Raw genomic sequence first — 26,228 nt, 5'->3', positions numbered from 1 at the left:
TACACACACACACACACACACACATATATGTATAAATATATACATATATATACATATATATGTATATGTATATATATGTATATATATATGTGTATGTATATATGCATATATGTATATATATATATATATATATATATATGTGTATATATATACACCAAACACCTTTGAGCCAAGGAAATTTATTTCTCAGGACAGGAAGTATAGAAGCCAATTATCTCGGGAAGTGTGTGCTAACTGAGGACATGCTGTATCTGGTGGCTGCATAAAAGGAAAACATTCTCAGGCTTAACCCAAAAAAGAAAAAGGCTGTTAATATGGACAGAATAGTAGGAAGAGGTCAAAACAATATTCCTCTGTGTTTGGGGTAGAAGAATTGGAGTTTTCAGACAGGAATAAGAATTGTTACAAACTACATAAATGGACTGACACATTCTGAAATAAGCAGCCCCATGGGTAGTCCCATGTGCTGGTCAAGAAGATCCAGGTGATGACAAAAGGCAGTTGGCAAAGGCAGAGAGGGAAATCTACTCTTCCCTGGACAATTCAATGGATTCCAAGGAGAGTACTGCCTTTATTTTCAAGGACTTGGTTCCATATAATGTTTGATCAATATACATGTTCTAAATTGAAAAATTAAATCAGGAATAACCGTTCAAAAATATGTAGAAGCTCTGCTCTTTCCTATTTATTTTCACACAAGTTCTCCACTCAGCAAAATCCAAACCAGACTATCACTGAGTCCTCTTAAAAGACTGCTTTTTCATTTCCTACACTTCTAAGACTTCTCCTGCAGGGCACAATACAGCCCTGACTTCCCAGTGTCCAACTGACGTAATTTTTTGCCCTTTGAGACATCATTAGTACCTCATGAGCATGGCACTACAAAGCCTCCAGAGCAAGAAATGAAATGCCAAGCATATTTGATTAAAAAGTTTCAGCATCTCCCAGGCAGAGAACACACTACAGTAATTTGGAATAAACAAAGGCCACATCACATCCTGTGAGTCCACCCTTGCTGATAATTTCTATTCTTAGCTCTTCACCCGGAGGGCCAAAGGAGAGACAAACTCGCTCTCTGCCTTCACAGCAGCTTTCAGTGAAGCTGAGAAAAGGAAAGACAGATATGTGTGGGACACACCACACAACCAGGACCTCCAGGCCTGTCCCACCAGCCTGCCCATCACCGGGCAGCCGGAGAAGCAGAAGTGTGGCAGAAACCAGAGGGTCTGAGCCAGCCTCTCTTCCCAGCTGCCCTGGGTGTCAGGGTGCTTAGTGTCTCGGCAGTGCCAGGAGTGCAGAGAGAGCCTCCTAGCTGGCACCATGGTGGGCAGGTTTCTTGCAGCCCACAGAGGTGCTTCCCTTCTCACTCCTGCAGCCTGAACTCTGCTGCCACTGGCTGCGAGGGACCTGCCAGGTCCCAGACACCAGATGAGGCCATTACCTCTCCCTCGGGACTTTCCCACTGAAGCTGAGCTACACTGGCATGCAATTCTGAAGGACAGCCAAACTTCCTATCAAACTATAACCTTTTCTTCTTCAGTAAAATATGGATTTGGTGCTAGTAAGTCACCCAAATAACACTGCAGAAATGTGCACTTATCTGCTCTGGTATGTGTGTATGATTCCTACACCTTAATGTTACTATAAACCAATACTGAAATTTTTTACTTCAAGCATTACAGTATCCTACCTACTTTGTGAAGAATGACTACATCCCATCAGGTGAAAATTAATGCACATTTTGACAGGATAAAGATGTTACAACTCAACATTTGCAAACATTACCTGATGCGTAACTTTTGTATGGCTTGACATGTTATTGACAGTACTTTAAACCTTATGTTATTTTTTAATTTAATGATTACACCTGAAAATAGCCCCTTTCAAATTCAGTTGCAGTAATGTCTTTAAAAGCAAGCTTTAAACTTAATTTGCCGCACATACAATTATCCAAATAAGTTGCATAGTTTAAATAAGTTCAGTTGTGCTTTGTAGCAGAACTCACAGTAATTACTCATCTCTTAAAAATACAATTTGTGGATACGAAGTTGACAATACATTTAAGCAATCTGTGAGTCTAGACATCAACAATATGAGTTTTTGTCACTCTTCCACTGACTTCTGCTGTTCATAACACCTCAACTTTACAATGATATTAGATCAGAGCACGGACATTTAATGGGCACATCTGAAGTAATTACAAACACAATTTTTAAAACTCCATTGTCGGGAGGGAAGAAATAAGAACTCAGGTTGGTTTGAGGTATCCAGCCCTCAGGAACATATTATGGTTGTTTGCATCAAGCTTTGTTGGTTTTATCACATTACATTTAGATTAAAAATAGAAGGCACAGGTGTTTTACAAGGCGCCGTAACTAAGTGAACCAACAAAACTAAATATTACATTACCAAGCCATGGGTTTATATCTCAACAGTGACTTCTTGCAATGCATTTTTATTTGAGGAATTTATTGCTTCTGAAAAAGGGCCGGGGTAGGTCTGTGCTAAGCAGTTCATTCCTTGTGCCACACTGATGTCTCCTTGGGAACTGAAGGTAGGGCAGGATCTAGTCCGTGCATAGTTTTGTTGGGGTCCAGCTTGTCCAACCATCTCACTCACAGTGTTCACCGGTGAAGCCCTCCAACTCTGTCTCTGCAGTTGTTCTTCTTTACATTTTATGGAATACCAGGCCAGGAAAATAAAAAAGAATCCCACAAACTTGAGAGCAGCTGCCAACCCGAAGTAGACAAAACGAAACGAGGTGACATCGTATTCCCAACAAGATCCTTGTACACCACAATCCTGTTGCCAAAGCATGCACGTGGTGTCAATAACAGCCCCAAAATAAATTGGAGTGGGAATGTAAGCTGAAACAAAAATAGCAAGAGAAATAATATGTGTTAGCATATTGTGGAAAACTTCTAAAGAAACTATATGCCCCAGCCAAAGAGAGTAGGTTGAATATTTTTGAGATTTCTACACTGCTGTTCTCACAAGAAATGTAGAACATGGAAAACTGGCCAGCCAATCTTCCCACCAATACTATTTACCCCACTCATGAAACCTACCACAAATGGGAGAGAACTGAAAGAAGCCAATGCAGCAGCACCTTACAACAGATACTACAATCTGCTTTCCCAAAACAGCTCTTCTTGAACTACGTGTCCCCACAAAAAAATCCAATTTTGTTGTCAGGTAGATAGAAGGTGAAATACATTATCTCCATAGCATTACCTGCTGAACATCCTTTGCCCATGAGCTGGGAAAGGTGCTGTTTTAAGATTAAGGTGAAAAAGCACTGAAGATCACAAAATATTTTTGAAGATAGATGTAAGGGGTAAGACCATTAAGATTATAAATTTCCTTTTGAATAGATCTTCCCAAGAAACAGACTTTAACTTCTAAGGCAGCTAAAAATGCAGCCAGTCCAATGAATGCTCCTGCTTTCTCCAGAAATACAACATCTTTAAGATGAGATTGAAACATCCTTCCTCAAAAAAACTTGAAGATGCATCTTTATGGGCTTCTCTTTTTTGCTTAGAACAGACCTTGCTTGCTCTAGTCATGTATTTCATAGTAGCTGGAACACCTGGAGTGTTCTTTATGGGCAGGATTTTAGAAATTAAGGAGCTTGAAAGAGAATGCTTTGAAAAATAAAGACTTTTAATATCTATCCATTTTTGCTTTGAAACACTTGAAAGACATTAAATAATATTAGAAGACATTAAGACATTAAGTAACAAATGCTTATTTTAAAAATTAGAAAAACTATTGTTATTGCTGAAAGCAACAGAATTCTGTTTTTTGAAAGCTAAAAAATCCTTCTAAAATAATATTTAGTAATTATTAATTTTAACTACAATTTGAAGCTGTAAAAATTTATCTTTTTGTGAAACAATGTTGTTCTAGAAAGTCAGTAACCTAAAAAAGTGAATTAACCACATTTTCAGATGCAATCTTTTCAGAAGTTATTAATTTTAGGTTCCTAATACAGTTAGCCAAGCAATTAGTTGCATATTTATGGCATTTTAATACTTTTATGGTGCATTTAAGATGAACATGACCTTTATGGAAATGCTGAGCTACTGTAAGACTTACCAAGAGTTCTTAATAAAACAAACTGCATTCCTAGTGCAAAGGGTCTCTCCCCATCTTCCACAGACCTAGCAGGTGAACAGAAAACTCCAGTGAAGGAACAGTCATAACCCATAATCATCCTGGTATGTTCTGGCTCTAACTCATGGCTTTTTTCACAGCTATAGAAAATCTTTGTCTAAATTTCCTGTCTTTAGCTTCTACTATCGTTAACTCCTACTACTAGGAAAAAATACAGCCAGCCCCTCCTGGACCTGTTTAATCAAAATCTCAGTCATGCCTTTTGAACTTTTCTTTACCTGTATGAGGCCTGAAGAATTTGATCCAAACAAATTAAAGAAATTTAGAGAATCCACACCAAATGTTTATGGCTTCTCAGATACCTTTCTATTATTTTATTTTTATTAATTTATTTTTCTTCATATTTTTGAGGCAAATTAGAATTAATAGATAACTAAATTGTTGAAGGCTGGACTCAATTTCTGAATTTAACAAATCTTTGTGTAGCATAAGCACTTTGGAGTTACTTTAAGAAAAATACCAGTACAAACATCCAAACACAGTCTCTTTAAATACCTTTTCAATTAAAGTAATACAAGATTACTTCCAGTGGTTTCAAAGGAAAAATATCAAGCTTACAAAGACTAAATACAAAGTAACAAAATTCCACACTGCAACTATAATTTTCATAAATGACAAATTATCTACTGATTTTAAAATATTTTTAATTCTTAATCTAAAGGTCTTAAGATAGACAGCCTCTAATTACATTAATGACCATAAAAACACACAAAAAGTCTGCAGTCAAAGGGATGCAGCTGTAAAATCCAGTTTTGAAGTCAAGAAATTGAGAAATTGGAGAACCAACCTATTTTGGTTCTCCACAGATCTTTGACCAATGCACAAAGCACAATATGTGGTATGGGACAGCAGGTGTCACTGTCCATGTGTGTGGGCCCCCATTTTATGTACTGAGCATTACAAAATCCTGTTGGAGATGTCCCTAATGTACCTCACTGTTGTGAAGTTCACTGCAATATTGATCTGCACTTGCCTTTGCTAATTGCAATGCAAAGGCAATTTTTAAAAAATATTACTATTATTTTACACGTGGGAAATCCAGACACAGAAGGAATAAAGGAATAAAGTCAGAAGTCTCTGAATTATGAAGGTGCTGTGCGCACAATAGTTGAGGTAAGGCTGAGCAGCTGGAATTCTGATGTGCTCAGCCCCGAGTGCCTGGCTTCAATGTCCTAACAGTGACCCTTACACCCATTCCGTGGATTTTTTGAAAACCAAACTGGAAGGCAAAATTCCTCAATGTGACACAGCACACTCCACCTTGTGCCAGCAGTGGGCTCCTGCAGAAACCTTAGCCACTTGAGCTGAGAAAATGACAGCAAAAGAGTGCCTGTCTTTGGAGGGGGTGAGACAAAGATTCCTGCCAGAGGGTTTCTTGGTTGTGCTCACAACTGAGCCTAAGGACACCAAAACTAAGTCCCGACCTGTCTCATGTTTTCCAAAGTTCCATGACCTATTACAAAGATTTGCCCTTATTACTATTTTTAGAGAGGCCTAAATTTGTCCCAGAATATCAGAGTAAAGTTGTAAAGACAACACTACCAGAAGGAAATCCTACTTGGCTGGGAGGACCCTTCTCACAGAAAAAAAAGGCACAAGACTGATGTTAAAAATAGCTCAGTTTGAAGACAGATTTTACACAAAACCAGGACAAAAGGTGTCTGTATGTTAGCAATTAATGCAGCTAAACAGCTAGTGTTGAGACCAGACATGAACACCACAAGCATTTCAAGCATTTGTAGGGATTTACTTCAAGTCAGCTCTAACCTGGTCTCATGGACAGGATGTCCATTTGCATCTGGATCATTTTGGGTGTGCTTCTCAAAAGTACCTCACACACTGGAAGAGGCTTCCTAGAGAGGTGGTTGATGCCTCCTGCTTGTCAGTGTTTGGACAATGCCCTCACTAACAGGTTTTCATTTCTGCTCGGTCCTGCAGTGGTCAGGCAGTTGGAGTGGATGATTAGCAAGAGTATTTACCAGAGCATGTAGGGACAGGACAAGGGGCAGTGGCTTCAAACTGAAAGAGAGTAGGTTTAGATTATATATTAGGAGAAAAATTTTCACTGTGAGGCAGTGAGGCACTGGAACAGACTGCTCAGAGAAGTGGTGGATGCCCCATCCCTGGAAGAGTTCAAGTTCAGGCTGGATGGAGCTCTGAGCAACCGGTCTAGGAAAGGTGTCCCCGTCCATGACAGCAGGTTGGAGCTAGGAAATTTTTTATGTCCCTTCAAACACCTTCAGATTCTATGATTCTGTGCTCATTGTAGGTCCCTTACAACTGAACTATTTTGTTCTATTTTTTATTTTCCAACTCATTTTCATCTGAAAAGAACTTTCTTCTTCAACTCTGAGCTCTTCAGCTTCAGATCCCAAACCAAACAGACATCTTTAAACCATTCTTTGTCCTCCTGTTACCAGCAGAACCAATGCTTATGGGTATGCTTTGTAAATTCTAGTAAATAATTATATAATTTTCCTCTAATTCCTCCTTCTCTTTAAACAGCAGCAATATAGATTAAACAAATAGAAAATTATTTTATCAGTAGACCATATTTACAGGAACTATGTTTTAAATGGACAAAGATGTTACAGGGAATGATTATGTTTATCAAACTAGATGGCAGAGATGGGAAAAGCCAATGCAAAAACACATTTTTTTTTTCAAATTGACAAATAAATGCTACTGCCTTTTTCCCACAAAGGCTCTGTTGTTCTCTATTCTTAGAGTAGTGGCAATAACACCACCACTACAGTACAAGTTCAAAATTCTTGAGAAGATAAAAAAGGAAGACTCAAAACCAGGCATGTGGCAGGAATAAGCATTTTTAAGAATGAGGAAAGGATAATTTTAAATACTTAATTTTTTCATTTGCATTTGAAAATCCAGACCATTGCTCTAAGAAAGTTGAAAATTTTCCAAGAGTGATCATTTTCTTCCATGATGCTTTGCTTGTTTTCTCCTTACAGCACGTGGAATTTACTGCACACTTCATGTTTCTTAAAGTGGATTTAGAATATTATATATTCTAAATACAAACAGATTTCACCCTATCCCTGTCAGCCCTTTCTCTTTTTAAGGCTACAGAAGGATCCTATTCACTTTTTAAGGATAAGCTTCACAGGCACTGGTGATAGTGGGCATGGCAAAAATATTTACGAAACATCACGGAGTTCTCACCTGAGTGTCACTATGACTGCTGATGGCTGGGCACATGCTGTTATAAGGGTTACAATGAAGAGAAATATGAGGAATGGGATGAGCGTGTTGCAGGTTCGATCGCACTTCCCAGACACAGCGTAGCCGTTCTCATTCAGGTAGGTTTTGACAATCACCAGCCGGAGCTGACTGCGCTGGCCCACTGTCGGCGGAGTGATCACCTGGCGACTCTGCACACAGGCACATTCTGTGTAATTTCTGACCTGGGAGAGCAAAAAAGAACATTTCCATGTGAAAAATATGCGTTGGAAAGACATTGCAAAGAGACATCATACAACAGTCCTGTGGTACTTCTCAGAGAATCTTCTGCCTTGAGCATCATTACCCCAAGCACAAAGTTACATCTCCAAGGAATTTTAAAGTTGGCCAGGACTCTCTGTGATGAGGTTGCCTTTCCATTGCTTTATTTAGTCTGAGTTTATTTTAAAAAATCCGGAATATATTTGGGAAATATTGACAAAACAATTCCATCACTTCTGACAGGGAGGCTGGAGAAAAATATTGTTTCTATTGTACCACAAAAAATGTGAGGAAACACTCTTCAGGCAGCAGTGAAAATGCCATATTCTGAAATTCAGCAAGCTGCTGACTTTCATATTCGGGCAGTGTCTTCTGCCTTGTTAATGGAAGGCTGCCCAGATCTGGCCACAGAGTAACAAGCTGCACTTCATGCTTGAAGCTCAAGACCCTCCACCTGGATGTGGGTGTAGATCTGGCCAGGAGCAAAAACAGAGAATAAAGGGAAAGCAGAGACTAAAAGAGTGAGACTGGAGGACTCACTGAGAGATTCCTGAATGGACAAGGAGAATGAAATTAAGATGAAGAGGCTGAATAAAGAAGTAGCATTTCACAGGCAAACAGGACTGTGATTTGAACAAGGGGAGGAAGAGCTAAATCAGAAATAGCCTTCTTTCAACTTCATGCCATTTCTGTTTTCATCTGATGTATGGCAAAGGTGTGTGCAGTATATTCCAGTGCCACAGAAGAAACTGGCCAGGACTTATGTGATGTTACAGGAACAAACTTTCTGTTTCAGTTTTTCATTCATCAAACCTTGGACCACACAGGCAGAGAAGTTACGAAATCATCTTAAGATAATGAATTTAAGCACTTAGACATCAAGACATATCCAAATCGTGGCAGTTTGTCAGTTTTAATGTGTACCTTTATATGCATCCATGCCATCATGTAGCCTCACACTTTTTTCCCCATGGGATGTAGCTGAATATCTTAATAGTTTTATTATTTATCCAGTATTTTACCTCCTATTTTCAAAATGTGACTTAAGTTTTTTTTTCCCTCAGACTAAGTATATTCCACTACAAAGATGGAAGGACTCATATTTCATTTGGATTTTCTGCAACTCACTATTTTAGCTTAACTCTTTCAAAAAGGAGTCATTTATCTTCAAAATAATTATGAGATATTGATGTTATCTCTATTTTGTAATTAAGTAACTGAAACAGATCAAAGATTTCACTAACATGGGTGACTAATTTGAGACAACTGCAATCTTTTTGTCAGAACATTTTCCATTATACCAAACTAAATATATTCTAAATGTAAATTTTCATGCCTTCAAATACAGATTTAGGCAGTCCATCTAAAAGTGACACTTCTGTTTGTTGCTCATGTTCACCATCCAGAATATGAAGAATGCAAGACTAATGACCAACGGAGAGAAGTTCTGTTTAACTGACTTGCCCAACATCACTTAGATACAAAGTCAATGACAGATTCTGGTTTCCCAAGGCAGCACTTCACTCTAACATCACATGAGTACCTGATTTCTTTCTACAGTACCTCACCCTAAACTCTTCATTGCTTCCAAATACAAATTCCAAATAGGAATCCTACAGAAATTAGACCTCTTTATGACACACTCTTTATTCATCCCTAGTGAAACTAAGTCTGTGTATTAAATAAGACAGACATAGCAGGACAGAAATATTAAGAGTATAGGAATAGATATATGTATAAATATATATATATATATATATATAAACGGGCATGAACTGTACACTGGTATACTTTCCTCTTAGTTTGAACTTTTAAATGGTTAATTTTGAAAACACTCTGTGTTATGAACTTAAATCCAAATATTATACATTAGCAACATTTTGTGTGTTATACAGTGGCACTAACTTACATTTTTTTGTTTTTAAAAGCACCATACAAAAAGTATTATTTAATCCAAAAAAGTTCCTTTTCCAAGCAATGTCAGCCCTGTTCTATTCACCATTAGCTACTGAGTCAAAACTTCAGGCCATGAAGCATCTTTTCTTAAACCACAAGGTGCAATAGCATATTTCAAAATCTGTAGAGCATACACTTCCAGAGTATTTCCCTACTAAATAAATTAATAGTGCCAGTTCAATATCAGATGAAATGCAACAAAGACCAAGCCTGTCTCGGTCCAGGAAAGCACAAATTAGATTATACAGACACTGAAATGTAACCACAGGCTCACACTGCAGGCTTTTCCAATCAGTCAAAACAATTTTCTACTAAAAACCAGCAAGATAATCTAAACAAAAACAAAAAATAAAAAAGGGAAACTAATCTGCTCTCATTGGCATCTATGTATGAACATGCTTTTTTAGACCACTATCCAGGTGACCTGAGAAAACATAGTGCTGGACCTAACATCCTCCTGCTTCACAGGCTGGCTCACGACTGCAAATTAGAAGAATGATACTTTTCAAGTAAGCTTTCTAGAAAGCAAAATCAAGCCCTAAGAAAATCAATGTTTACATTACTTCTTTTCTTTCTTAATTATCCTTTTTTAAAGGATAGTTCTGTATCAGAAGAATTTAAGAGTTCATTTTTTAAGAAACTAATATGACCATAATGCTCTGTTGATACTTAAGTTAGATTCTACTTTTCAACTGTCTTCTTGTGCCCATTCTTGGAAACTGCCAAATTTCCATGGTTTGGTTTTACCAGCAGGATGTCCTTCTCCAGTTCAGTATAACTAGAATGCTGGACTGTAACAAGCAAATAATTTCCAAGAAAGAAACTGGATTATTAATATATTTTAACTTGAGCTTTAACATGCCAACCTCGATTTAGCATGGAAGAGGTTTAGAAAAAGGCCATGGGACTGGTCAAACTGTCTTACAAGAGCAGAATACATGGGCAGTCTTTACCTAGCCAGGCAAACCACAGACCTATCAGTGCACTGGTGCAGGTGCAAGAGCTACTTGGGCAAAATGATGAGGCTGACACAAGCACCAATGACTTTAAACAAATGCTAACTAAATTTAAACATGAGTTTAAAACACTTCCAACTACCTGAAGAATTAAGTTCTTCCTTCAATTCAGAGAGGGAGTCACGAAAAAACCCAAACTGCTCTAAAAGATGAGACTGAGCTTGAAGAAAGACAGTTTGATATGGCTGCCTATGTTGGCAGAAAGCTGAGTTAGATGACACTGACCCAAGGTACCCTCTCCAAGCCCTGTAGGAACAGCAGGCATGCAGGTCACTGCCACCAGGGTCTTTGGGGTCTGTATGGGAAACACCAGCCCCTCCTATCCCATGGCATTTGCACTCACTCAGCTGGAGGATTCACTTAGTACAAATGAACTTGTGCCTTAAACTGGTATATAACTAAGGGAAGTGGGTTAGCACCATGCAGTAACAGCATTGCCAGTCTTTCAAATCATGGAAAGGCTCAGAGATGGACAAGTCACCTGCAGAAAACTTCTCTGAAGCTCAGAGGAGGGATGCTTGAACAAGGAACAGAGAAGTCTCCTATCTGCACCGGTCCCAAGGGGATACTCAGGGGTTGTGTGTGGATAGTGGGTGAAGCACTTACCCCTGTGCTGTGGTTTCCACCACCGATGCAGCCAGCTAGGCAAGGATTAAAATATGTTATTCCATCTGATCCACAGACAGGCTCGTACTCATGAATCTTACATCCACAGTTAACATTACAGCTTCCAGTCAGATTCCTGTGGGCCATGGCAAGAGTGGGACTGAAGAAAGGAAAAAGAACATGCTAGTAGAGCACACACAGATATCCATATTCTCCTGTACAGAGGGAGCAAACATCCTACTCATTAACTCTGGAACTAGGAGTTGATTATAAGACAAAGGTTGTGTTACCTCTAGGTTATATGTATGACTTAAACATATAGAAGAAAAATATAGAAGAAAACGGAGATCATCCTTGCCATCAACTAAAAACACAATAAAAGAAACAATACCAAAGTTTAAAATTTGTATCATATTTGGCTGGGTGTATTTTTCCCCTGTTTTTTTTTTTTTTTTCCTCTATGAAGTAAGACATCACTATTTTATATGTTTATTCTAAGCTGCAGTAATTTCTTGTTGATTACTAATGAAAGATTCAGCAACAAGATGTGAGGATTCTATGAATTAATGTGAACTAATAGGCATCTTCTCCTACATACCATGAGCTGTTCAGAAAACAATGCTTGTATGACTTATGTATTACAAATATGTGAAATTTACAGGAAGCTCTCTACATCTGAAAGACTGCTGTGCTTTTACTAAATGTCTGTAAATGAATCACCCCTCTGCTTCCCTAGACAATTCCCCAAAATGTGGCCAAAGCCTAAATCCTTTATGGATTTGGACATATTTCAAATGCTTCTTGCCCATCTTTGAGTGAAGACAGCTTCAACACCTGCACCTACACGGCTCCCTAAAACTACATAAATCTATGCTTGGTCTTTGAGTGCTTTGGCCAAAATGCAAACAGTAGCTTACTTCACTTCAGTTGTCCTTGAGAATTGGTAACTATACTAATGTCTGAGAATTACACAGGAATGCACAACCACTCCACACTGGGCACTACAGTGTAATACTGAATTAACTACTCTGTCTTGTTCTGTCTTTCTCTCAGTACTGCTCAATGGCTACTGCTGTTTAAAACTACCTCAAGTACCTCTGCTCTTCAGCAGATCAGTAGATACCCAGGGAATTTCAGCACCTCCTCAGCCAGGCAGGAGCTGAACAGAATCTGGATTGGGTTTGTGGCTGCATCCTCAAGATCCTGTACACTTGCTCACAGACTGCCGTGGCTGCAGAGCCTCACAAGGGCTGCTGTTGCCTTGTCTTCATGTCTGTGACGTGTGGGCAAGGCCAGTGTGAAGATAAACAACTAGCAGCAGATTTACTGCATCCCAGCTACCCTAGGGACCACCAGCAAAGTTTTTCTGTTCCCATCTTCTACCCCTGACTAGACCAGAGGCTTGGCTCAGGAGCCTTTCTGCACACAGCAACTGTCACCTCTGCTGTGCACCACCTCACCTCCTGTTGTTAGTGGCACTCAGTAGCATGACTGCTGCTCAGAGTCATGACTCAGTTTGACTGGTTTTCTCGTATTTATACACCACTATTTGCTTTTGCTGAATATGCTTGTCTTCCCAGCTGTGCACTTCTGCAGACAAGTAAATATCACTAAGTAGCTTTCAAATATTTATTGACTGTCTACTGATCACAAAAATCAGATTCCCAAATTTAGCTCTTGGATATACTTTACACTTTATGGTCTAGTTGGATACCTTTCTTAAGAGTTTTGTTTCTTGCTCCATAAACAAATAAGGTACACTTTTAGAAACAAGTTGCAGCTTGAGCAGGAAGTCAAATATCCAGGACTGGTAGTGGTTCTGTCACCTTCTCAGCTATCAGCTGAAATTCGTCATATTATATCCTGCTGGATTTCAGTAAGCAGTATCCAGCAACACATCACATAGCAACGGGCAGATTGTTCCAGTAATCTCTCAACAGAACTTTTTCTCCAATGGAACAAAACACCAAATCATCGAAACATTCCTCGGGAACATACAAATTTCAGCAGCACAGTGACAAAAGCTTTTCATACCAACAGAACAGGCAGCATTTTTGGAGTTTTACGAAATCTTAGTTAGCCTGCTGAGCTGAATGTCCCAGATGGGACAATACTTGGCATAAGAAGAGACTCCACAATCTGCCTGGGAGAACCTTGTACCGTGTTCCTATAGACAACAGGGCTTTGCCACACTGCACAGAACTAGGTCCAGGGACAGCCCAGACTGCCAGGAAAAGCACGACTCTAGTTCCACTCTCCAACCTCTCTCACCCTGCAGCACAAATTCTTCTCTCTTAACCCTCCACCACCTAAAACCCTTCTCAGGAACAGATAGGTAGGGTTCCACAGGCAGGACAACCCATTCCCCATCTTACTCTGCTAACATAGCTAACTTCAGCTATGTAAGCTTCAGCTGCACTGCTAAACATTACCATGACACAGAGGTTAGGAATCAGCTTAAAAAAAAAGGTGAATGAAATCAGGCATGCAAGAAATGAGAAACATGAAACTGGAAACTGAACTGAGACCACTGTGATAATTTAATCTCAGGCGCATTTTTTTGTTTGTTCTGGAAGGCGACTTAATTTTAGAGATACACAAAACAAATACGCTCAAATTAATAACAAGTTACTGCAAGCCCTGTCTCTCCAGCTTTCACCACCTTTTGTCCTCAGCATATCACTGTAAGGCTTATTTGAGGAATTTCTTTTTGTTGCTTAGAGCAAATACCTTGCACACAGAGAGGTTTGGGTTTTTTTTATCCTTTCAAGAACATGCAATACACAAAATCATCTATTAACTGCATTCCCAAAAGTTCATTATCAGATAGTTGTAAAAGGCTCATGCTTTCATCTTCATTACCTTCACTCTTCAATCCTCTTTCAGTGGTGGGAAACAAATGAAGGATGAAGGAGTTTCAGATGCTGGAGACATGAAATCTCTACTAACATGTGTCTGTGTAATCCCATTTTCATCACATAGGATCAACCATACAGCACATACTACAACAGATTTCTTGAACACTTCATTCAGGAAGGAATCTTTTTTTCCTGAAGGTATGCATTTTTCTAGAAGTAAGCTGAACCAAAGCACTCTACTAATCCTGACTTCTGGCACTGGAAGGCTGCCTACTCTCCACAAAGGAAAACAAAGCATTTATCCCTGAATTACAGCACATCACAGATTTAGCTGCACCAACCATTCAGAGCAGGTTCTTAGGGAAATTGCACCAAAGCTAGTACATCCTGCTCATGAGCTGATCTGTGGGAAAAGCAGCCTAGTCTCAATGCAGCAGCTGCTGTAGAAACATGGGATGTCTGAGAAAGAGCTACTCTGCTTGCTTCAGCAGGTGCAGATACTGCCAACATGCAACACTGCTGCACCTGAGCTGCCAAGGACACCAGTCATGCACAAGGCACACAAATAGAAACCAGCCCCAAATGACAACACTTCCTGAACTATTCTTTCAATTACAAACAATGATGCTGCTCCTTCCATTAACAAGATTCAACTACAAGTTCACTAAACATGTGCTAGGACAAAATCCAGAATCCCATCTGCCAAACTGCATTTCTTCACTTCTCAGGGAGACTGTTCTGTGTCTCCATGACACAATGCTAGTAAAGCTGATAAAGAGGAGACCTTTATTAGATGTGACTAACAGTGTAAAGGACTCTAGTTTCTAACATGTTTTAGTAAGTCATTTTTTTCTCTCCAGCTTTTACTCCAGGGAAGGTTTATGGTACAGGAGTAAAGTGAGAAAAGGGAAAATATAAAATGAGATTTATTGCCTGAGTTTTTTGAGCTGTGACCTGTTATTTTTCACATTCTCAGCCTTGGACTGAAACATCACTGTAGTGGCAGTCAATGAACATATTGGGTAAAGAAAAGTGGACCCTCTTCCCACAAGGCTACAATTTAAATGAAATGCAGTTTAAAAAAAAAGGAAGTCAAAATATATTTTAGTAACATCTAAACAAATTATTGATTTCACACATGGTTTTATTGATATCACTGTAGTAACCTACAGGACCGAGAAAATACAAAGAGAAGGAGACAACCTCACCACATAGTTTCTATAATATTAATATTGGGCTATATGATAAAAAGGATTATCTTAATTTGATAGCAGTATTTTTGGTTTGGTATTGAAGGACATTCTGGATGGCAGAAATCTGCAGTCTCCTTGTTGGCAAGCAGCTGGAATTGCAGCAATGATGCAATTTTTGTATAGCTGTCAAACAAGGGACACTCTCACTGTGTTAGCTGGATTCCTTCTTTGTTGTTATTGTTCTGATCCAATTAGTCACTGCTTTCAAGTTAAGGGATACCACTGGCTGATTGCACTGAAATAGATACAAGAATAACAGAAACATACACTGGTGATACAAGAGGAAGAATGTAAATATTTTTATGTGAAATACCTCAGTAAGCCAATTGCACACTAACTAAACTTTACTTGCACCAAAACACCACAAAGTAATCAAAAAGAGTCTGTGTTGATTCATTACATATCAGAAATGTGAGAGATGGAACTGAACTAATCCAGGAATCTGTCACTATGAGTAAGCTCACCATGGAGGCTGTTTTAACTGCCTTATACGACAATACATGCAAGAGACAGGTCTGAAAAAAACCTAATCAGCTGATCTCTGCTATTTCCCTTTTGTTCAGTGCTGGTGAGGCCACACCTGCAGTGCTGGGCTCAGTTGTGGGCTCCTCAATAAAAGACAGACATGGATGTACTGGAGAGAGACCAGTAAAAGTCCACTAAGGTGATGGAAGGACTGGAGCATCTGTTGTCTAAGGAAAAACTGAGAGAGCTGAGACTGTTTAGCCTGGAAAAGGCTCAGGGGGATTTCATCAATGCCTGTAAATATGTGAAGGGATGATGCAAAGGAGACAGAGCCAGGCTCTTTTCAGTGCTGCCCAGTGCCAGGATCAGAGGCACTGGGCACACACTGTAACACAGGAGGTTCCCTACAAACACCAGGAAACAGTTTTCACTGTGAAGGTGACTGGGTAGTGACACAGGTTGCCCAGGGAGGCTGTGGAGCTTCCCTCCTTAGAAATACTTGAAAGTCATCTGGACTCTTGTCCAGACCATTCACTCATTCAGGACTGCCTACCTGGATGCTGTTATGGTGCAAGAGAAGGGATGCCATATTGTGGTTTGACATAAGGTTCCTTACACTGCAATTCAAACATCAAACACACCCTCAGAACAAGGCTGGGGCACAGAGCAATAGGTTCTGAAATGCTGAGATGTATAATACAGAGGTGCCCTTGATCTTCCTGAGAACAGAAATGCTGATGACATGCCAGCAACAGCAAAACTGTTTGTGCCCAACATAAAACAGCAGAAAATCCTTTCTAATATATTCTAATCTGTGCGTGCCTCCAGGTCCCATTCACTTCTTTGCAGCTGGTACAGTTAGAAAAATACTGAGTTACAAAACATACTGAATTATGAAATGTCACTGCCTACTTTTCTGAGTACTGGTATGCACATAACTTCTCTGTTAACTGAAACCCACTTCACCTCTCTCCTTTGTAGTGGTTTAGGGCTCAGTTCACTAAAGAAAAAGCTGCATGCTTAAATGTTTAAAAAATAAACAGTAGAAATGAACATATTTGTCCAGAAATTATCCTGCAGGGTATGTCTACACTGCCCAATGCATCTGAGATCTCTGGGTTGGTGCCAGTGCAGGTAGGTCCAGATATCAGACCTGGCAATGCTATGTTAGGGTAGAGCATCATGCAGTACATTTATCCCAAACCAGGCAGCTCTGCTGCTTTCCCTGTCCAGTCTTGCCCATTGAACTGGCTTTGACATCCCTACACTGCACTACAGTTGAAGTAGGGAATGAATTATGTGCTTTATTAAATTCAAAATATAAACATGCTTTTTTAATTCCATGGCCAACAACATTCTTTGATGTCTGAGTTAAAGAGTTGCCTACTAAGTAAATTATTTGAAACTATCAAATGATTGATTATAAGAATTAAGAGAATGCTTACCATATCAGATATTCAAGATTAATTTATGTGTAGTGCTGCTTTTTTACTATCATTTTGATAATAAATGTGGACTTTATCTCTGCCTTAAAAAAATCTAGCTGAACCATGCTTTGTAATATGCTGGTAGTTCTCAATTTCTGATGACATTATAGTCAATGATTTTTATACTGATTTCAAAGAGTTTATATACATCAACAAGTTGTGAGAATTTTGCAATCACTATTTCTCACCTCTTTTCTCAATAAGAACAATTACATGAATGTGGAAGGAAGTAATGTACTGCAGATTTGCACAACAGCTGTGAATTGACACATATTTCAATTGATGCCATGTATTTACTGCAAATGTTATTACTCACTAAAAAAACCATTAGATACTCTAACAAATCCAGCATGAAGGCTATGAGTTACATGACAATAGTACACCTTGTCTTCAGTTTAGAAAGAGATTTAAATCAAATGTGACTTCTTCAAACAGAAAAGTACAGGCTTCTCATTAGTCAGGCAGGGACATTCTGACTTGCCACAAAGATCGATTAATTCCTATCTGAAATTTATGTTTTCATTCCTATTAATTTTCATCCTCTACACACACAGGCTGTCACAAACATTAAGAGCAGGTGGACAATCAAAGCATTCCACCCCCTTCCCATCCCTCTTCTCTCCTTCTTCATCCCACTAAGCTCAGATGAGGGTATATCACCATGCCACTTCCTTCTACCGACAGCCCCTCAGCAGCAAGCTTTAACTCTAGGTCTTAGGAATACAAAGGAGTAACAGCTTTTCATCAGCTCTTGATTTTTCAGCTGTTGGTTTTCTTTGCTCTAGCATTAAGGCTTGACAGCAGTGTAGTAACACCCAGCAACAAGCAATGCAAAACATTCTCTGTGTAAACAGTGCCTATTTTCTTCCTCCCTTGCTTCCCATTTTAATTCTTTGTTTTTCACTTGCTATCCCTCTGCCCCACAGTGTTTTTTCTCCATTTCATCATCTCTTTTCCTGCTCCACACTCTACATTCTCTTCAAAATATTAGGAGTCCAGAGCTGAGCCCTAAAAGCAAATATGGATCTGATACCCAGTATCTGGTCATAATTAAAAGGCAGACATGCCTCAGATGTAAAAGCAAAAGGAAAAACATTGCTTCAGATAGATTCACTCTCTTCAAACACTTACTCTGTTCCTGTGTTTAACCTATATGAAGAATGCAATTTTGAGGAAAATCTTATGCAAAAAGTAAGAAAGAAAATAAAAGTTCATGATCAGGCTTCTACGGAATCCTTTTCCAATGAAAATGTCTCAAGTTTTAGCACACTGTCTTCCCTCCAAATATCCTTTTTATTTTTTTCATGCCCTTCCATGAATTTCTTAACACCACAGCCTAAATTCCTCACTCCCAAGTCCTTCCTACACCCACACCTTCTTCCTCATTGCAGTCCCCTTCAGTCTCTATAAAACTCTAGGGAATATGGTCTAGTTGATGATGATATGGTCTTGATGATGATCCAGCAAGCACTGGAGGGCATTCACGCAGCTAGTAAGGGGTTCAGAAGCAGTGCATATCACTAATGTCAAAAGCACATGCCCAAGTGATTCCTCTCAAACAGGGACTGTAGACCTAAAATACTATTAAGGTGATGATTAATAAACCCATTTAGAAATAATCTTCATAATCCACTTAGTTTTTTCACAACTGTCATGAGCAGAAAACATTTTGAAACACTAAGTAAATTCTAAGTAACCTACAGAGGTCACTATTCTTATTCTGCTGCATCACTGAAGGCCATTCTAATGCATTTTCTCACCCCTCAAGAAGGTGAGCTACTACATGAACTGCATTATAAACCAGATGTAAAAGCAAGGGCCACAAACCAGCAGCATGTGTTTATATCACAATACTCACTAAATTCTCATTTGAACATGTGACTTCCTCAGTACATCAGCTATCAGTATTTTTTACATTTCTAGATCAGGCTTATTGGAAAAAGCTGGTTTTGCCAGAGATAATCACCCTAAGATACTTACCCAGTTGTGTAAGGTATATTTATTCCCCCTAGATTAATGCTTTCACATCCAACAATGAAGAGTGTTGAAAAGCACAGCAGAGACACACCACTGCAGATCATAGCCAACTTTGCAGACTCTCTTGCACCAAGTTTCAGCTTTTTTATAATGTAGCCACCTAGGACAATACCAACACCAGCACTTGGGACAATAATCACACCTGCCAGGAAGAAGTTCAAACAGCATTAAAACAGGACCTACAGAAATGGCATAAAACATAAATATTGGTTTCATTCCGTAATTAGATGACTGCAAATGCATCAGATCTCCATTGTCTGATTCTCCACTAGCAAACTGAGTCAGACTTTTCAAACCTCTGGAGTGTTGACAAAGGATTTATAAAAGCCTCCTTATCATATTAGCAGCGGCCAAAGCACTATAAGAGAACTATTGTACTTACAAGCAGAAACATTGTTTGGTATTTATTTTAGAATGGGGAGAAAGGCGTCATATAGGTCCAGTTTAACCACTGAAATTGGAAGAAATTCAGATTTGGACACAAATCTTCCTCCTCACATTCTCATGAGTAATTCCAGCAAAGCACAAGTGCTAACCTCAAGCAGGACCCCAGAACCCTTGCCCACCTGGGAGTGCACACCCAAGCCTGGCTGCAAATTCTGCCTTCTGGACTCAAGCTGAATAACATTTTCCCGGGCAACTTGCATCAGAACAAGAGGAAATGGCCTCAAGCTGGGCCAGGGGAGGTTCAGGTTGGACATTAGAAAGAGTGGTTAACCATTGGCATTGGCTGCTCAGGGAGGAGGGGGAGTCATCATCCCTGGAGGTGCTCAAGAAATGACCAGAAGTGGCGCTTGGAGCTATTATTTATTGACATGATGATGTTTGGTCAAAGGCTGGACTTGATGATCTTGGAGGTCTTTTCCAGCCTTGAGTCTATGATTCCATGACTCCTACCTCAGCATTCCAATTCATCTCTCCACAGGAATGCGGAGTGCAAACTGATCAAACACAATTTTAAAAAATTAAGGTAATAGAATTAGGGTAAGTGTAAGACAAAAAGACGTGCCTATGAAACTTCTGCTGCTGCAGTTAGCAACACATCACCAGGACTTGTCAGGTCCTGAGGTGGTGGTAAAGTCAGCAAATGTCTTGCACTGTTCTTCCCTTGTCTTTTGCTTCTTACTGACATGTGAGAAGGTCTTTAATTAAAGACCTTGCCAGTAAAGATGCATTCCACATAAACGTGGATTTTGAACTACTTTTGGCAGCTGCATCTACAGAGATGCTGAACTTTATAATCCAAATTGTTAGAGATGTTGGTCTCTTACAAGAATCCAGTAAGATTATTACTGGCAAATACCTTTACAACTATTGCAAAGCATACTCACTCTCTGCTAATATGTCTAAATGTGAAAGGGACATTATATTTATCCCAATGTTGAGATTGGAAAAGCAAAAAAGAGGGGAAAACAGCTGGCACCTTAATTATCCTGCCATCACCAATGACATTATAGAATAAAATGTCTATTTTTTTCTATAATCAGGAGGAAGATTCTAAACAATAAGTCTTCACATAATCAAAACCAGTCTTTCTTCCAAGAGCAGAAATTAAATGTAGAATCTCCACCAGTTCAAGAAAAGAAATTTGGCACACAGTGTTTTTTGATGATGATAAACGCCAGAGTTGTTTTAAAACTGAAAGAAATTGAGACTTAATTAAAGAATTGCTGCTTAGAAGACAAAAAATTGCCAGTAAAATCTTTACATGAAGAGATTCAAGAAGCACATGTACTCAGCTGGCAATGTGCATATTAAGCATAGATGTATAATGTAAATAACGTATAAATTCTCCTTTTACGAACCAGAAAATCTGTGAACTTGTCATGTCTTACTTTATTAGCCAGTAGCAATCTAATACAGAATTTCCAAGTTTCCCTTTCCCATCCTTCCTACAAAAAATATTTATAAAATTAACAACTGTTGACTTCAGTACTAAGTTTAAGAGCTGGGATGATAGAAGCAGCACTCACTTGTCCTTGTTGCACATCCACCTGATATATTTAATCTTCTTCTTCTGGTTCATTTTAATAGTCTTTATCAAGTAATTTACAACACGGGAAACAACAGATGTTAATAACTTCACACTTTAGGCAAGGTCACACTAGTTTTACCTCCGTTAATGTACTGCCTGTTGAGTCTTTTTTGTCAAGAATGTTTATGGTTTATCTTGAGAATGAAGTAAGTTATGGTGCAGCCATCCCATCAAGACTCAAAGACTCATTACAGTAAAACTCCTGCGTGTGTAGCTACCCTAAGCTTCAGAAAGCACCACAGTCCCATGAGTCAGTGTTTCCTCCTTATATGCAGAACACAGGGATTTCATGCCCTGAAGAAAATCTCATCCCAGAAACTCTCAAATAGAAAGCACCACATGGTGCTTCTCTGACTTTTCCCCTCCCCACTCTAGAAATTCCTTGCCTTTCTTCCAGCCACTGCAAGTGACAAATTCTTCCCATGTGAGGTCTATGTGCCTTCCTTCTTCCTTCTGCAACTTTTTGTCCTTTTTTGACAGATGCTCCTGGGCAGCTTCATCCCATACTTCACCTGTGTCCCCACACTTCACTCTACTCCATCATTCCTAAGGCACAGTGTCTGGAAGTATGAGGGAACAAAGAACTAACCTGCCCAGCAACTAGCAGTTACTCTATATGAGAAGCACTACGGAGAATTTAAAAAGATTATTATGAAGACAAATGTTTTTGACACAGTTAGAAAAGAAGGAAACTCATCTGCATGACACAGGCCCTGATTCTGCACAATATTTTGGCCTCCTTTAGTAGCCAAGTTCTCCTCTCTCTCAGTCACAGTGTGAAGTTTAAAATTTTGTGGTCTGTAGCTCTGTTAAAAGTTGGACATGGCTGTACATTGCTACAGCAGGGGTCTCCTGAAATGACAAGTAGGAGAGAATTTGGGGAGTTCTGACTAGACTAAATTGTTGTCCCAATGTAAATAAGGAGAAAACCACTACCCTGGAGGAGACAGATAACTGAAGGATGGGACAGATAAACAACTTTTCAGTAAGGAGAAAAAAAGGTAAAGATATTTTAAAGATCAAAGAGGAAATAAAATTCACAGAAAGTAAGAACAGTGTTAAGAGACCTTTTAAAGCACACACATTGTAATCATGTCTATGGTTTTTCTAGCTTGATTTTGTTGATATTTTTCCCCCTTGGAGACCATCAACAAATGAGAAAACACCTGTTTAGGCCTATGCAAAAAAAAATATCTAGCCCTTTATCAATATAAATGGGTTCACATCTTACTAAATACATATAACAAACATCAAAAAAATAGTCTGAATATCTAACCAAATGCAGAAAGCTGGATCAAATCACCTGTTTGAATGAACATGTTTTTGGTTCATTCCTAATTGATTCATTTAATTAGCCAAAGCCAACCTTGCAAGGTAACACTATGTGGCAATGCCTTACCAGTGTAGATGCTGGCATTGGAAGCTGGGATGCCAAACTGTGACTCGATGAACTTGGGAATGAAGGTAATAAAAGCTGTGACAATGGCACTCTCAGCTGTGTATGACAAACTCACAAAAAGGAATGTCATGTTGCTTAAGATCCTGACAGCTGCTCTTGGAAGCTCTACAAAATGACAAAAATGACAAACAAATGTTATAAACAATGAGCGAGAAACAAAAGCAAACTGAAACAGAACCAGCTGATTTTCTTTGAGACAGACTGGCAATAATGGCTTGCTAGCAGCTGGTACATTTGCTAGACAGAAGGGAGAGTGCATACTTGGGATTGTAGCCCTTGCTTCCTGCTCTGACCCCATCTCATTGCCTCGCTCAGGGCCACAGTCCCACTTGGCACAAACACAACTGAGATGTGTATTAAAAAACCATCTGAAAGAACAGATAGCAACACCACAACAGAAAGAAAAACAGCAATAAAATGCTGAGATTTTGGAATTATTCATTAGTTTTGGAATTATTCATTAGTTTTGGAATTATTCATTATTCTGATATCTTGAGATTTTTTTGTGAGATAACACATACCACACTGCTGAACTGACAGTACTGAGATTTGCACTCCATAGGAGGAAAAAAGATCCTATACTCTCCCCCTGTTACTGTCTGCTTCAAGGACCATGCTTAGAAAGCTGGGGTAAAAATAGTACTCTAATTTGAAAGGGGAACCAAAAAATTTTTAGTTAAGCATTTACAATTATGCAGACAAAGCATAATGAAAAAATTACATAAATGATATAAAGGAATCTCAGCATACATTACATACAACTCAATATTCTCAGAAGGGATACAGCAATCAATTAAAAATGAGAGTACATCATTAACTTAAATTGAAAAAGTATTCACAGATGTTGCAATTATTCTCAAATCAAATATCAAACCCCCGTGAAATTGAGCACTGTAGTTAAGTTAAACATTTACATACTTTTAATTTAGTCCTGCAGTGATGTCAAATTATCATCACCCTATTCAGCACTTAATTTTTTTGGATTAGATGCCATGATTTTAAACACGTCTTCTTTTCCTTGGGGCTTTTTTTACCCCAGATCAAATTTTTTTCAAGTGTTATATCTAACCTACTAGAGTTCAGATTTTTTCACTTGCTTTTCACTTGTTACAGAAATAGAATAGTGCTTGAATCAAAGCCAGTTGAATTCAATGACAAGAGCACACATTAGAAATACATGTTGAGCAAGAACAACTGAGAATTCTATTGATGTTAAAAGTTGTCAAGACAAAAATCTGTCTCACTTTCTCCACTGACTCCAGTAGGTTATCTGTATAAAACCAAACAGAATTTCACTTGTCATGTCAAAACCTGTCAAGCTGCAAATTAGCACTTAAGTTGTCTGACTGCATCCAGTATCGGCTTATGCCAGTTGTCAAAATTTATACTGAATTCATTATGACTACTAGGTTTATAATTTTAATGCAGTCAAATGCCCTCCTGCTACATCTATGAAGAAACATACTAAATGTTAAATACAAAGACTGGTGGAAATAACTAATGAATAAATCATATTAAGAAGCAACCATATATTTTAAGCTTAATGTTTTTTACCACATACAGATTTAAAAAATGTAAAAAAGGTGGTACTGTTTGCAATAGAAACAACAGGAGCAAACAGTTATGACCACACTGATGCTGCTGTGAGAAAGGAGTCAGGAAGCAGAAAGGAGGACTGGTGCTGCTGGATGGAAATTGAGCTACTTAGTGGCAGCTGCTCACCTGGGTTTAAAATGTGGGAGAAAATAAGGTATCATCACAGAGAGAAAGATAATTTTATTAGGATGATGAAGTGAGTGTTCTTTGTAGAAATGAATTGGTAGTTCTTGGCCGAGAGCTGAACTCAAGGTCTTTGCTAAATTGATTATTTTAAAGACTCTTGACCAGACATCATAATACGTGGCAAAGTTTGCCCTTCCTGATAAAAACTGAGCTTCAGGAAAATGTCTGCTTTAGAATTTTCAGTCAACTAGAGAATTAATTTGTCAAAGAACTGCAGAGCTAATGAACATTTTGCTCTGCCATTTGTATGTAGAGCTGTACTTCTGTTGACTCCTACTTACATCTCATCTGAGCACTCAGGCTAAAGGTCATTATTCATTTCAAAACTAATTAGTGTTTTGAAATGGGATTTTTCCTGTTAAGTAGATAAAACTTAATGTCTTGGAATAAGCACAAGTTCCCTTATACCCATGTAAGGGGCTCCTCAGAGAACAGCTTTGCTGATTACTATAAATTTTGGCATGAAATAAAGAGCTTGTTTCTGCATGCCACACTAATGCATGCCACCTGGAGCACTTAAGAGTTGATCTTCGTGGTGTCTAAACAGCAATTGTCTGGCATACAAGGGAAAGTTGTTATATAGTAAGAAACTTGAAAATAAAAACACATTCAGAGTTAGATTTTCCCTGATTTCCTGCCATGATCACCATCAAACCTGGTGTGACAGCATCTATACTACACTTCTGAATTTAAAAACCTGTAATAAAACAGTAGTATTAAGTAATTCATTATCTTTCAACCACAGTAACTGTAGTAAAAAGCAAGAATGCTAAAAACTTTAAGGATCCTTTAGACTACATAATCAATCATGCTCTTAAAACATTTCTATGTCAAATTATTTTTGTGTGGCTAGCCATAGGCCTAGGTTTTGATTTCAAGGCCATTACTAAACCTGTCAGGTTTAATTTTTTGGAAAGACATCTTCAAAAGACATTGCATGTTTTTGAAAATTTGCATCAGAAACAAACCTACAGAAATTGCAATTTCCCTCATTCCATCATCTAAACTAATAAACCTCTATCAGTGACACTCCTAGAACTAAAACAATATTTAAGGACAGCTGCAAACATGTTTATATTTCTGTGCAGTAACTCAAATTTTAACATACCATCTTTTTTTTCTTTTTCCTCCAATAACCTAGTATATAACTAAGAGTAAATTGAAACCTGCCTTGCTGGACTGGTTTGCTAGACTACTGGCAATTTTCTTCCTTTCATGATCTTTGACAGTATTTTTTCTCAGGTCAGTATTCATTTTTCTTTCACTCATGTGCTGGACCATTGCTTGATTCATGGTAAGGGAAAAGCATAAGAAAAATCTGCAAGTAATACAAGTATTCATAAATATTTCTCTAAGCAAAGCACTGTAAACAGAATTTCAATAAAAACTCAATTATGACTTCACCTCCTTTTTCAACATTTAATATAGTTTCTTTTATCCCTGTTCCTGCACACCCAGCCCAGGGCAATGCAATGAATACAATCAGGTGAATAAATCATTCCAGTCTACAGCACTGCCCTTCTGCAGTCCATCAGGAAAGTCTCTTGTAAGGCTGAGGCAAACATTGGCCAGAAGACCTCTGCTCTGCTGTTGCTCCCAGTCTGGACAGCACTACCCAAGCCTGCAGCTTTGGAGAGAG

At 38.7% G+C, this 26,228-nt stretch overlaps 1 protein-coding gene across 2 annotated transcripts in view; it reads right to left on the bottom strand.

Moving 5' to 3' along the window:
• Positions 1-2,155: 2,155 nt before the first annotated feature.
• Positions 2,156-26,228, bottom strand: part of SLCO5A1 (solute carrier organic anion transporter family member 5A1) — a 67,876-nt gene continuing 43,803 nt past the window's right edge. For both annotated transcript variants that reach the window (XM_068187027.1, XM_068187022.1), the window contains exons 5-10: positions 22,748-22,912; positions 19,257-19,455; positions 11,214-11,373; positions 7,357-7,598; positions 4,099-4,163; positions 2,156-2,867 (exon numbers count right to left, since the gene is read on the bottom strand). In XM_068187027.1, the coding sequence (XP_068043128.1) occupies positions 2,422-2,867; positions 4,099-4,163; positions 7,357-7,598; positions 11,214-11,373; positions 19,257-19,455; positions 22,748-22,912 (1,277 nt within the window). In that variant the 3' untranslated portion in view covers positions 2,156-2,421. The remainder of the gene's footprint in view (positions 2,868-4,098; positions 4,164-7,356; positions 7,599-11,213; positions 11,374-19,256; positions 19,456-22,747; positions 22,913-26,228) is intronic.

This window comes from Anomalospiza imberbis, chromosome 1 (assembly GCF_031753505.1).
Source record: "Anomalospiza imberbis isolate Cuckoo-Finch-1a 21T00152 chromosome 1, ASM3175350v1, whole genome shotgun sequence".
NCBI lineage: Eukaryota > Metazoa > Chordata > Aves > Passeriformes > Viduidae > Anomalospiza > Anomalospiza imberbis.
Note: the sequence above shows the minus strand (reverse complement) of the source record. Positions and strands in the feature narration are given on the sequence as shown.